This window comes from Maniola hyperantus, chromosome 5 (genome assembly GCF_902806685.2).
Source record: "Maniola hyperantus chromosome 5, iAphHyp1.2, whole genome shotgun sequence".
Lineage (NCBI taxonomy): Eukaryota > Metazoa > Arthropoda > Insecta > Lepidoptera > Nymphalidae > Maniola > Maniola hyperantus.
Window position 1 is genome coordinate 1 of NC_048540.1, and position 12,350 is coordinate 12,350.

Below are 12,350 nucleotides of genomic sequence, written 5' to 3' on the forward strand. Positions count from 1 at the left end.
AAAAAAAAAAAAAAAAAAAAAAAAAAAAAAAAAAAAAAAACCTACCAAACCTAACCTAACCTAACCTAACCTAACCTAACCTAACCTAACCTAACCTAACCTAACCTAACCTAACCTAACCTAACCTAACCTAACCTAACCTAACCTAACCTAACCTAACCTAACCTACAACCTAACCTAACCTAACCTAACCTAACCTAACCTAACTAACCTAACCTAACCTAACCTAACCTAACCTAACCTAACCTAACCTAACCTAACCTAACCTAACCTAACCTAACCTAACCTAACCTAACCTAACCTAACCTAACCTAACCTAACCTAACACCTAACCTAACCTAACCTAACCTACCCACGGTCTGCCGCCCCCCGCAGTCGGTAGCGCACGCGTACAAGGTGGTGTCGCTCCGGGCAATTTTAAAGTTTTAAAAATTCGAAAAAGTGGGTTTTTCGCAACCGAATAACAAGTGCGATACGTTAAAAGTTGCGTCTCGGTGAGTGCTATAAAGTGGCGAAAAGTGATTGAAAAGGTGCAAAACTGGAAGTGCAGCGATCGAAAAACCGCAAAGTTTAAAAAACAAACTTTGACGGCGAACGCTGCCTAAATACGATCGACGACCTACCACTTTCACTACGCCGTTCGACGCGCCTCACCGAGCTCTACAAGGGGACACCTCACTTGGATTTTTTCCGCGCATGCGCGCGGAGAAAACACGGAAAAACTGAAAACCACGTGGCCACGTGTTTGTACTTCCCGACATCAGAGGGCGCTGCTGCCTGCCTCTATCAACGGAGTACAACGTGAGCTGCTCGGCGACACATCGAGCGTCTACTAAGTTAAGTGGTTGCAGAGTTATTGCACTCTAAAGTTTTACAAAAATTTCAAAATTAATTTCACTAAAATCTAGATCGACACCCCCCCCTTTATTTTTGGTTAAATTGTAAAGATCAATTAACTTTATTTGTATTCTAAATTTCAAAATTTTTTGCTCAGTAATTTTTAAGTTACGATTTTTTGAAATTTAGGGGTTGACACGTGGTTGTTGAAATAAGGGTGCAACAGCTCTGCAACTAATCGGTAAAAATAGTATTTAGATAGGTTAGGCCCTGTAAATTATCGCTAGTTTCAAAAATTTTTTATAAGTAATTTTAATTGTGAATTTAGTTAAAAACTTAAGGTTTTTCAACCCCTAAAAATCGGGGGTTGCTCATACAACTACCCCATTAACGAAATTGAATAGGTCTTTATAAGACCTATCAAACAAGCCCAAACACGGGCAGTTTAGGTTGAAAACTGCCGAAATTGGGCCTTCTGTCCAAAGTGGCGGCCATATTGGCGGCCATCTTGGAAAACTTCAAAAGGGCATAACTTCGGTCTGAGACGACGCTAAGGGCTGCGGTTTCCTTTGGGCACCCTATCGTGGCGAGCTCAACAACTTGTACCGGCTTGGGACCCTGGATAGAGTCGACCCCCTAACCTGGTTTTTTAGTCCGGTTAACACATAGCCTGTAAAAAGACGACCACGGCGAGCCGTCGCACGCATATATCCGCCCGGTAGTTCCCGAGATATTAATTTTCAAAGTTCAGTCTAGACATAGGCAACAGTTTGGTCGGCCATCTTGAAAAAACTTAAAGTTGGATATCTCGGGAACTATTGGTCGTAGCGCGTAGCGGTTTTCTTTGTTGACTAGCCCTCCTCAAGGGCTATCTACTGACACCAGAAGGGCGACTCTACCCAGGGTCAAAGTGGAGTTGAGCTCTACAAAATCGCGGAGACTGTTTGTAATTAGGATTAGGTTGACGAAATCGTGGTGAGCTCTACCGCAGGTGCCGGTTCTGGACTCTAGGTAGAGTCTGTACCTAAACCCTAGAGCCGGTATCGGTGAACACATAGCTTGTAACGAGACAAGCACGGAGAGCCGTCGCACACATCTCTGCGACCGGCGGTTCCCGAGATATTGAATTTAGAAGATCCAGGCAACAATTAAGTCCGCCATCTTGAAAAATTTTAAAAGTTGGATATCCCGGCAACCGTTGGTCGTAGAGAACTGCGGTTTTCACGGCTGACCAGCCCACGACGAGGGCTATCGATCGGTACTGGACGGGCGGCTCTAGCTAGAGTCAAGGTAGAGTCAATCTCTACCAAGCAGCGAAAGTAGTTTTTTGACTAAGCAGATTTTGACTGCTAGTTAGTCAGTAGTAGGCTTTTGACAGTTGGAGGCCCCTTACACCTCCAACTTTTTCAAACTTGTTTAAAGTAGTTTTAAGTAAAATTGGACAAAACTCCCGTTGTATTGTAATAGCAACTTGACTTGGGCAGCTTTTTACACTGCTCAAACTAGTTTTAAATCTACACTCAGTTTAAGTTTATTGACTTGAGCAGCTTTTTACACTGCTCAAATTAGTTTCTGATACTTTTGTCTAGCATATTATCGACTTGAGCAGCTTTTACACTGCCCAACCTAGTCTTAAATTGTATAACTAGTTTTAGTATTTCATTGACTTGGGCGGCTTTTACACCACCCAATAGTATAGGTATAAATTGACGAAGGTAGGCCCTTTACACCTCCATAAATTAACCGAGATTACAGGCCCTTTACACCTAACATTTCGTTGACAAGGCTAGGTTAAACTTGATTTTCTTTGTTCCCTGACGTATACTCATCCCAACATAAAATGCTGGGTCTCCGGACACCCGTAAAAACGCCAAGGCAGAGCCTAGACGCTGCAAAGGCGCCTCTTCACACAAGTAAGGAACTGGTCGAGCCCGGCCAGACACCGGAAGTGGGTGCAGTGGTAAGCGACCCCAGCCTGCCTCCCTCAAAGGACGATCCAACGAACTCCTCTCAGCCAAGCACGCAGGACAAAACACCGCAAGGTGAAGGGCCAGCGCCTCGGAGGATCGGCGCACCTCTGGACCAGACATTCCAAAAGCTCGGTTCCCCCGAGCCAGAAACAACAAAGCTAAAGGGAAGGGCTGCGGAGGCAAAAGCGTGTCTTATGAAAGCAAAACTCCAGCTAAATAATTCCCGCAACCTAAAGGCGGAAATAAAGACCGAGGTGATCTGGGCAATTGAAAAGTTGTACCGCCTGGTGAAAGAATCTGAGGCGGCTGGACTCCGACTCACCCAAACGACCGGAAACGACCACAATAAACCCAAGGAGCTACCAAAAGTGACACAACAGAGTGCAAGTGCGAAAATCGCAGCGAACACGAAGGGTGACGCAGCCGAGCTGACTCGGGCGCTGGAAGAGCACAAAAAACTCGTCCAGGAGAACACAGCACAAATGAAGCTGTTAAAGGTTCACCTGGACAAGAACGCCTCTGTCGCCCGTGCAGCTCCTCTGCCCCACGCAAATGACGCTCTGGTCGTGGAGGTCAGATCCGAACTGCAACAGCAGAAGGAGGTGGCGTCCGCGACCAGGGACGACCTGGGAGCCCTAAAAGACCAAGTGTCGCACCTCAGCAAAAACATCCAAGAGAGGATAGCCGTCACATACGCAAATGTGGCAGCCGGCGCCCCAAGGAAACGCGGTCTGGAGCTGCCTCAATCTTTCCACTCGATGGTGGTGTCTTCGGTCGACGCTCACGACAAAAGCGAAGACATAATTGACAAAATAAGAACTGCCGTGAACGCGAAGACATCCGGCGTGCGAGTGGACAGGTTGAGAAAAGCCAAAGATCAAAAGGTAGTGCTGGGCTGCCAGTCGCGAGAAGAGCTCGCTAGAGTAGTAGAGAAATTGAAGACTGGCAGCCCAACACTCCTGACGCAGGAGGTGGAAAATAGGGATCCGCTTGTAGTCCTGCTAAACGTCCTTAGCATCAATACCGACGAGGACATATTGGGTGCCCTAAAGCGGCAAAACGGGAACGTGCTGGGGACGATACCGGACGATGAATATAGGGCAAGCGTGAGGTACCGAAGAAGAGCCAGGAATCCGCTCGAGAATCATGTGGTTTTGCAGGTGTCGCCGCAAGTATGGCAGCAAGTCACAGCCGTGGGAAAGGTCCACATAGATCTGCAGCGGGTGGTGGCTAAAGATCAGTCCCCACTGGTTACCTGCTCCAGGTGTCTGGGCTACGGGCACGGTCGTAGGACCTGCGAGGCGTCCGTAGACACCTGCAGCCACTGCACGGGTCCGCACCTGCGTAGTGAGTGCCCGGCGTGGAAGGCTGGAGATCGACCCACGTGTTGCAACTGCCAGAGCAGCCGACTAGATCGGACAGATCACAATAGTTTTGACAATAGCTGTCCGATAAGGAAGAAATGGGACGCTCTGGCAAGGGCGAAGGTGGCCTATTGCTAAGGGCGCACCCGGGGACGCCATGGCACTCCATTTCTTCCAGGTAAATTTACAACGTAAAAAACTAGCACTAAACGAGCTGCTGCTCGAGTCGGAGAAATACGGAGCTCAGGTGGCGCTGGTGCAGGAACCGTATGTCGGAAGAGAGGGCAGGGTTTCGGGTCGGACGGGGACCAGGGTCTTCCAAAGCGCTGACAACGGGGAGGGTACGGTGAAGGCCGCAATAATTGTTTTTAATGTGGACCACAACGGCATCTCTTTTAAATTACATCTAAAACGGGTCAGATATAACTACATCAAGCACACAACACGAACATATAACACACGGAAAGCCAATTGGAGCCAGTTTCATGAGAAACCGGGCCAAATTTTGCAAACCAAAAACATTACAGTCACACACATTCAAAACACCACTACAGCTACACAACTAGATCATAGCATACACGAACTTATGCAGTCACTGACCGAAGCGAGCGAACATGCAATTCCCAAAATTGGGAGAAAATATACACTTACGCTGCCGTGGTGGTCAGAGGAGTTGGCGAAGTTGAAGCGTGAGGTGGCCACCGGAAAGAGGAGGATCCGGCGTGCGGCATCGATCCGACGTTCAAAGGTAGTCGAAGAATACCTGGAGGCCAGACAAAACATGAGACCGAGGAACAGACACTCCGGAAAGACGCTTTGATACAAAGCAAACGTATAAGTTTATTCTGCATCAAAGCTGAAAGGTCAACGAAAGGAACAGAGCCAAATAAAAGGCCCAATGTTGTTTAGTATTGTTGAATACGCAAATTAACATGGACGAAAATCAAATGGCTCTGTTCCTTTCGATATGGAAAAAACTCGATGTCATATAAAATGTATATATATAATAAGACAGAAATTGTAAACAAGATTGTATTAAAGATTAAAATAAAATAATAGAATAAAATAATAAAAACCCCTTTAAAAAATAGTCTAGCATAGGAGGGGAACCCACCCGTCGTATGAAAGAGGATGTATGAAAGAAAGAACTGGTATGAAGAATGAAAGTGCGAGAAGTAAAAAAGCGAGAACTGGCATGGAAGATTCAAAATTTAGCAAACAATGTCTCTAATCACGTTAGAGGAACCTAGCCTTATTATAAAAAAAAAAAAAAAAAAAAAAAACCGTACGCGGCAATGGCGGCGACCGTCAAGCCCGCTGGAGCCACCTCCCAGCTGCCTCAATCTTTCCACTCGATGGTGGTGTCTTCGGTCGACGCTCACGACAAAAGCGAAGACATAATCGACAAAATAAGAACTGCCGTGAACGCAAAGACATCCGGCGTGCGAGTGGACAGGTTGAGAAAAGCCAGAGATCAAAAGGTGCTGGGCTGCCAGTCGCGAGACGAGCTCGCCAGAGTAGTAGAGAAATTGAAGACTGGCAGCCCAACACTCCTGACTCAGGAGGTGGAAAATAGGGATCCGCTTGTCATTCTGCTAAACGTCCTTAGCATTAATACCGATGAAGATATACTGGGTGCCCTAAAGCGGCAAAATGGGAACGTGCTGGGGACGATACCGGACGGCGAATATAGGGCAAGCGTGAGGTACCGAAGGAGAGCAAGGAATTCGCTCGAAAACCACGTTGTCCTGCAGGTGTCGCCGACGGTTTGGCAGCGGCTTACGACCACCAGAGGGTGCACATCGACCTTCAGCGTGTGGTCGTAAAAGACCAGTCTCCACTGACGCAGTGCTCCAGGTGTCTCGGGTATGGTCACGGGCGAAAGAACTGCAAAGAGTCCGTAGACACCTGCAGCCACTGCGCGGGCCCACACCTGCGCAGCGAATGCGAACTGTGGAAGGCTGGAGACAAGCCCACCTAACCTAACCTAACCTAACCTAACCTAACCATCGAGCGGACCACAATGGCTTCGACGAAATCTGTCCGATAAGAAAGAAATGGGATGCTCTGGCAAGGGCGAGGGTGGCCTATTGCTAAAGGCTCCTCGGGCGAAACAAGCAAAGGGTATAAATTCATCCAAGCTAACCTCCAAAGAAAGCAGCTGGCCCTAAAAGAAATGTTCCTGGAGGCACAAAAGGGTGGGATTAGTCTGGCCCTCGTTCAGGAACCCTATGTGGGTGCGAAAGGAGAAATCGCGCAAAGTGGTGGCTTTAGGGTAGTTCAGCGATCGCAGAATCGGACAAAAACCCGTTAAGGCTGCAATTGTAATATTTGATAACGACATGCAGATCGTCGAATGCCCTAACAGCCACCACAGAGAATATAGCCGTTGCGATCCTCAAATCGAATAACTGGGAACTCGGAATCGTCTCCGTGTACTTCGAGGACAGCCAGCCCCTAGACTCATACTTATTACAACTCAAAACTATTGTGGAAAATCTAAAAACAAATACATTCTAATAGGGGGGGACTTTAATTCATGGAGTCCATGGTGGGGCAGTGACTCAGAGGACCACCGAGGAAGGGAAGTGCTCGGAGTACTCTTGGAGACGAATCTACACGTCTTGAATGAGGGAAGGACTCCTACTTTTATACGATCAGAAACGGTAGGGAATACAAGAGCACGTGGACATTACCGTGTGCAGCCAGGAGCTCCTAGGGCTAGTTGAGGAGTGGAAGGTAGACGAAGGGATGACCAGTTCGGATCACAATGCCATAACTTTTACAGTAAAACTTAAGAAACCCACAGAAAAGCGTTTGACAAAATCCACAAGATATTAACACCAAAAAGGCTAATTGGAAAAGATTAAACAAGAGTTACAAAATGAACTAAATAGCATAAAATGTCACTACGGAATTAACGAAATTAAAACAAAGAAAATCTAGAAGAAATAGTAGACAAATTTATAGACTGTGTTAAAATATCATGCAAAAAAGCAGTACCATTAATAAATAAAAAATAATAAAAAAGTGCACTTACCTTGGTGGAACGCCGACTTGGAGAAATTGAAAAAAGATATGACTACAAAGAAGCGCAGAATACGCTGCGGCCGCACCCCAACGTAAACAGAAAAGTCGTAAACGACTACCTCGAGTCAAAGGAAAAGTATGAAGAAGAAGCTGCAAAAGCACAGATTAGAAGTTGGAAAGAGTTTTGCCGCACCCAAGATCGAGAAAGCTGTGGGACGGGATATACCGCGTTATAAGAAGGACGTCTGGCAGATACGAAGACAACCGCTCGTGAACGATGGAATTGTTTTAAGTCCAGAAAATTCGGCAAAATTACTAGCAGCAACATTTTTCCCACAAGACTTAGAAACAGAAGATAGTATAGAACATTCGGAAACTAGAAATAAATCAAAAAATTCTGACAAATTGCTGCAAGACGATATACAGGATCCACCGTTCACGAGAGAGGAACTCGTATACGTAACGAACACCTTCAATCCCAGAAAGCCCCCGGCCGGACGGGTTCACTGCTGACATCCTGCGCTGAAGCCATACTGTCCAACACGGAGGTGTTCCTCGCGATACTGAACAAGTGCCTCGAATTATATCACTTTCCAACATCTTGGAAGCTAGCCGTCATAGTGGTCCTACGGAAACCGGGAAAATCCGATTACAATCATGTCAAGTCGTATCGACCGATAGGGCTACTATCCATATTCGGCAAGATTTGGAGAAGATGATGGTACGGAGAATCCGATGGCACTTGTTACCGAAGCGAACCCCAGGCAGTACGGCTTCACACCTCAGCGCAGCACAGAGGACTCCCTCTATGACCTCGTGCAGCACATTCGTGAAAACTTGGTAAACAAATTGATCAATGTTGTGGTCTCGTTGGACATAGAGGGAGCCTTCGATAGCGCATGGTGGCCCGCCATCAAATGTCGGCTCGCGGAGCAAGGCTGCCCACATAACATACGAAAACTTGTCACTAGTTATTTTCAAGGCAGGAGGGTGAGCGTGCGATACGCTGACCAGGAGTGCACTACAGAAACAACAAAAGGGTGTGTGCAAGGGTCCATAGGGGGGCCCACTTTCTGGAATGCACTCCTGGATCCTTTGATCAACGGAATCGAAGAGAGAGGCGTATATTGCCAGGCGTTCGCCGACGATGTCGTTCTGGTGTTCTCCGGACACTCAGTCCCAAAATAGAAGAGCAGGCCGATCGGGTCCTGGACTATGTGTATGAGTGGGGAGTGCAAAACAAATTAAAATTTGCACCGCACAAAACCAGCGCAATGGTCATAACTAAGAAATTAAAATATGACACCCCACGCATACACATGGCGGGTGCAATGATTGGCCTGGAAGAACAAATAAAAATCCTAGGGCTGATCATAGACAGAAAGTTGACATTTAACAGCCATGTTAAATATATTTGCACAAAAGTGCTAAATATTTACAAGCATCTGTCTAGATCAGCCAAAATAAACTGGGGACTGAGATCGGAGATCATCAGGACGATCTACGTCTCGGTAATAGAGCCCATAGTGCTCTATGCAGCAAGCGTCTGGGCTACAGCCGCGCAGAAGCTGACCATTCAGAAGCACCTCAATGCCGTGCAAAGAGGGTTCGCTCAAAAAATCATAAAATCATATAGAACAGTGTCACTTCCCGCGGCTCTAGCCCTGGCCAGGCTACTTCCTCTAGATCTAAGGGTGCAAGAAGCAGCAAGACTGTATAGAGCAAAGAGAGGAAAACAACAAGATGTGTTAGGAGACAGATTGGTAGAGACAAAGAAGTGTTTTTTGGATGCTCTCCACCCTGCGCAAGAGATAGGCATTAACTACGCTAAACTAGAGGACATATCGGATCCCTCTGTTGGGAAGAGCGACCGGGAAGGGCTGCAAATATTCACGGATGGTAGCAAGATCGGCGGCAAGGTCGGCGCAGCTCTGGTGTACTGGAGAGATGGTATAGAAACCGGAAAAAAGAAATTCCTCTTGGAATCGTACTGCTCAGTATACCAGGCCGAAATGTATGCGCTGTACCGAGCCACCGATGTTGCTATCAAATGTAAAGATAAGCAGATAAACATTTACAGTGACTCAAAATCATCTTTGGAAACTATTCAAAATTTAAAATCTTATCACCCATTGGCATTCGAAATTAGACAAAATTTGAAAAAATTAAAAGATAAACAAAAAATAATCAGACTCTTCTGGATTAGGGCTCACGTCGGGGTCGAGGGCAATGAAAGAGCCGACCAGTTAGCTAAAGAAGCAGCAATAACTAAAAAGACAGCCCCCGACTACGACGCGTGCCCTATATCCTTTGTCAAAAGACATATCAGATACGAAACCGTGAAAATTTGGCAACATAGATATGAAATAACTGAAAAGGCTGCAGTCACCAAGTCGTTCTTCCCAACAGTGGAAGGAGCTAATGCCATCTTGCGCAGGTTAACACTAACACCAGCTCTTGTTCAAGTGTTCAGTGGGCATGGCGGGTTTTCGGAGTACCTGCACAGGTTCAAGTGCAAGGAGGGTCCTGGCTGTGTCTGCGATGAGACTGTCGATGAGTCGATTTTACATCTACTCATCGACTGTCCGCAGCACAGCAGAATACGTGAGGACCTACACCAGCAAATACAAATAGAACTGTGCAGGGGCTCTATCCCCGCCATACTGGAGAGCAATGCAAGCCGGAAAATATTCTTAGAATTTTGCTTGAAAATTGCGAGAATAGTCATTGAAAGGAACAGAACCAGATAATAAAGGTCCAATGTTGTTTTATATTATAAGAATACATAAACTAACATGGACAGAAATTGCATGGTTCTGTTCCTTTCACCTTGCATAAAGTGACACTTCTGTCAACAAATAAGATTAAATAAATAAATTAAATAAATAACAAATTAGCGTAATTCAAAATTTATAAAGTCTAAAAAAGTCTCTGACATCTTGTCAGGGGAGCGGTGACACTTGTCATAGCGACAAGTAAAAAAAAAAAAAAAAAAAAAAAAAAAAAAACCTAACCTAACCTAACCTAACCTAACCTAACCTAACCTAACCTAACCTAACCTAACCTAACCTAACCTAACCTAACCTAACCTAACCTAACCTAACCTAACCTAACCTAACCTAACCTAACCTAACCTAACCTAACCTAACCTAACCTAACCTAACCTAACCTAACCTAACCTAACCTAACCTAACCTAACCTAACCTAACCTAACCTAACCTAACCATTCATAGATTTGCTTAAAGAAACTGCATAAATCCTGCGTCGTTGTCCCGGTTCTTCGAATTTTCACGTGAAAATCTCTCAGGGCGTTGCTTTCCACCGGCCCCAGCGTCCTGCGAAAGAAAATCCAAAATTAAAATTTTCAAAAAATTTTCACTTACAAAATTTTTCGGCAAAATTTATACCCCAAATTTTCGTAGTTTTCCGGTCTTTTCCGACTCGGACGGTGCCCGCGCGTGAGGACCGTGCGCCTGACCGCTTTTCCGACAATTTTCGCGCGGAAAACGCGGAAAATCGTGCGCCGATCACAGCATAGACATCTGTACCGAGCTGATATAGCTAAGTGGAATTTCTCATACAAAATTCATAGATTTGCTTAAAGAAACTGCATAAATCCTGCGTCGTTGTCCCGGTTCTTCGAATTTTCACGTGAAAATCTCTCAGGGCGTTGCTTTCCACCGGCCCCAGCGTCCTGCGAAAGAAAATCCAAAATTAAAATTTTCAAAAAATTTTCACTTACAAAATTTTTCGGCAAAATTTATACCCCAAATTTTCGTAGTTTTCCGGTCTTTTCCGACTCGGACGGTGCCCGCGCGTGAGGACCGTGCGCCTGACCGCTTTTCCGACAATTTTCGCGCGGAAAACGCGGAAAATCGTGCGCCGATCACAGCATAGACATCTGTACCGAGCTGATATAGCTAAGTGGAATTTCTCATACAAAATTCATAGATTTGCTTAAAGAAACTGCATAAATCCTGCGTCGTTGTCCCGGTTCTTCGAATTTTCACGTGAAAATCTCTCAGGGCGTTGCTTTCCACCGGCCCCAGCGTCCTGCGAAAGAAAATCCAAAATTAAAATTTTCAAAAAATTTTCACTTACAAAATTTTTCGGCAAAATTTATACCCCAAATTTTCGTAGTTTTCCGGTCTTTTCCGACTCGGACGGTGCCCGCGCGTGAGGACCGTGCGCCTGACCGCTTTTCCGACAATTTTCGCGCGGAAAACGCGGAAAAAAGGGCCCCCCCACCCACCCTATCCTAGTTACTGAGGTGGTAACCAGCAGTACCGACGTGAGAGCCGCGGAATTTGGGACTGGGAAATTCGAAATTCTGATTTTGCAGTCTTGTGTCTGGCAGTACAGAGGGCCCATTTTATATACTCACAGCTCTCTACACTAATACACCGACTTAGGAATCACAAAAAACTCACATTAAATTTGATTCTTATTTAATTAATTAAGTGTTTTTCTGACTGAGCAGATTTTACACTGCTCAAGCTAGACAGTGAATCTATCTTTAATTAGTTAAGTATATTCGACTGGGCAGACTTTACACTGTCCAAACTAGACATTAAAAAATTTAAATTAATTTAAGTAATATAGACTTTGGCAGCTATACACTGCCTAATACTTCAATTTTCATCACAGGCCTTATACACCACTTAGTGATTAGACTGTTAAGGTTAGGCTTAGCTTATTGTCAGTTGGAGGCTCCTTACACCTCCAACTTTTTCAAAATTGTTTACATTAGTTTAAGAAAATCGGACCTTGGCAGCTATACACTGCCTACTAGTTTAATTCTGGCCCTATACACCACTTAGTGATTTGACCATAAGGTTAGGTAAAGGTTATTTAAGGTTACTGACAGTTGGAGGCCCCTTACACCTCCAACTTCTTCAAATTAGGTTAAGACTAAAATAAACCTCTCTCCAATGGCGCCAACACTATCGAGTGCAACAAGCAAACCCCCCAATACAGGGAGCACCTCTGTAAAGCACATGGACCCAGAGTCTAGAAAGAAACCCGCAATTAAGCCCCCGTCAACCGAAATGCCCTTCCTGGTGAAGTCGGCCGCGGAGGGCCCCCTCGGAGAGCTGGCGACTACTGCGAACCGGCTCTTCCAGGAGGCCAAACTTCAACTGGAGCAGTC

At 45.6% G+C, this 12,350-nt stretch overlaps 2 protein-coding genes and 1 long non-coding RNA gene across 3 annotated transcripts; 2 read left to right on the forward strand and 1 right to left on the reverse strand.

Annotated features, from left to right (window-relative positions):
- Positions 1-2,446: 2,446 nt before the first annotated feature.
- LOC138402345 (uncharacterized) lies at positions 2,447-4,880 on the forward strand. Its single transcript, XM_069498577.1, has 2 exons — positions 2,447-2,536; positions 2,593-4,880. The coding sequence occupies exon 2, from the start codon at positions 2,678-2,680 to the stop codon at positions 4,307-4,309; it is 1,632 nt and encodes a 543-aa protein (XP_069354678.1). The 5' UTR covers positions 2,447-2,536; positions 2,593-2,677; the 3' UTR covers positions 4,310-4,880.
- Positions 4,881-8,520: 3,640 nt separating this feature from the next.
- LOC117982451 (uncharacterized) lies at positions 8,521-9,951 on the forward strand. Its single transcript, XM_034968806.2, has one exon. It carries the CDS (start codon positions 8,521-8,523, stop codon positions 9,949-9,951), a length of 1,431 nt encoding a protein of 476 aa, XP_034824697.2.
- A 408-nt stretch (positions 9,952-10,359) lies between these two features.
- On the reverse strand, positions 10,360-11,423 carry LOC138402346 (uncharacterized). Its single transcript, XR_011236748.1, has 4 exons — positions 11,327-11,423; positions 10,968-11,254; positions 10,609-10,895; positions 10,360-10,536 (listed from the first exon to the last, which is right to left on the reverse strand). It is a non-coding gene; the product is annotated as an uncharacterized lncRNA (long non-coding RNA).
- Between the last annotated feature and the right edge of the window lie 927 nt (positions 11,424-12,350).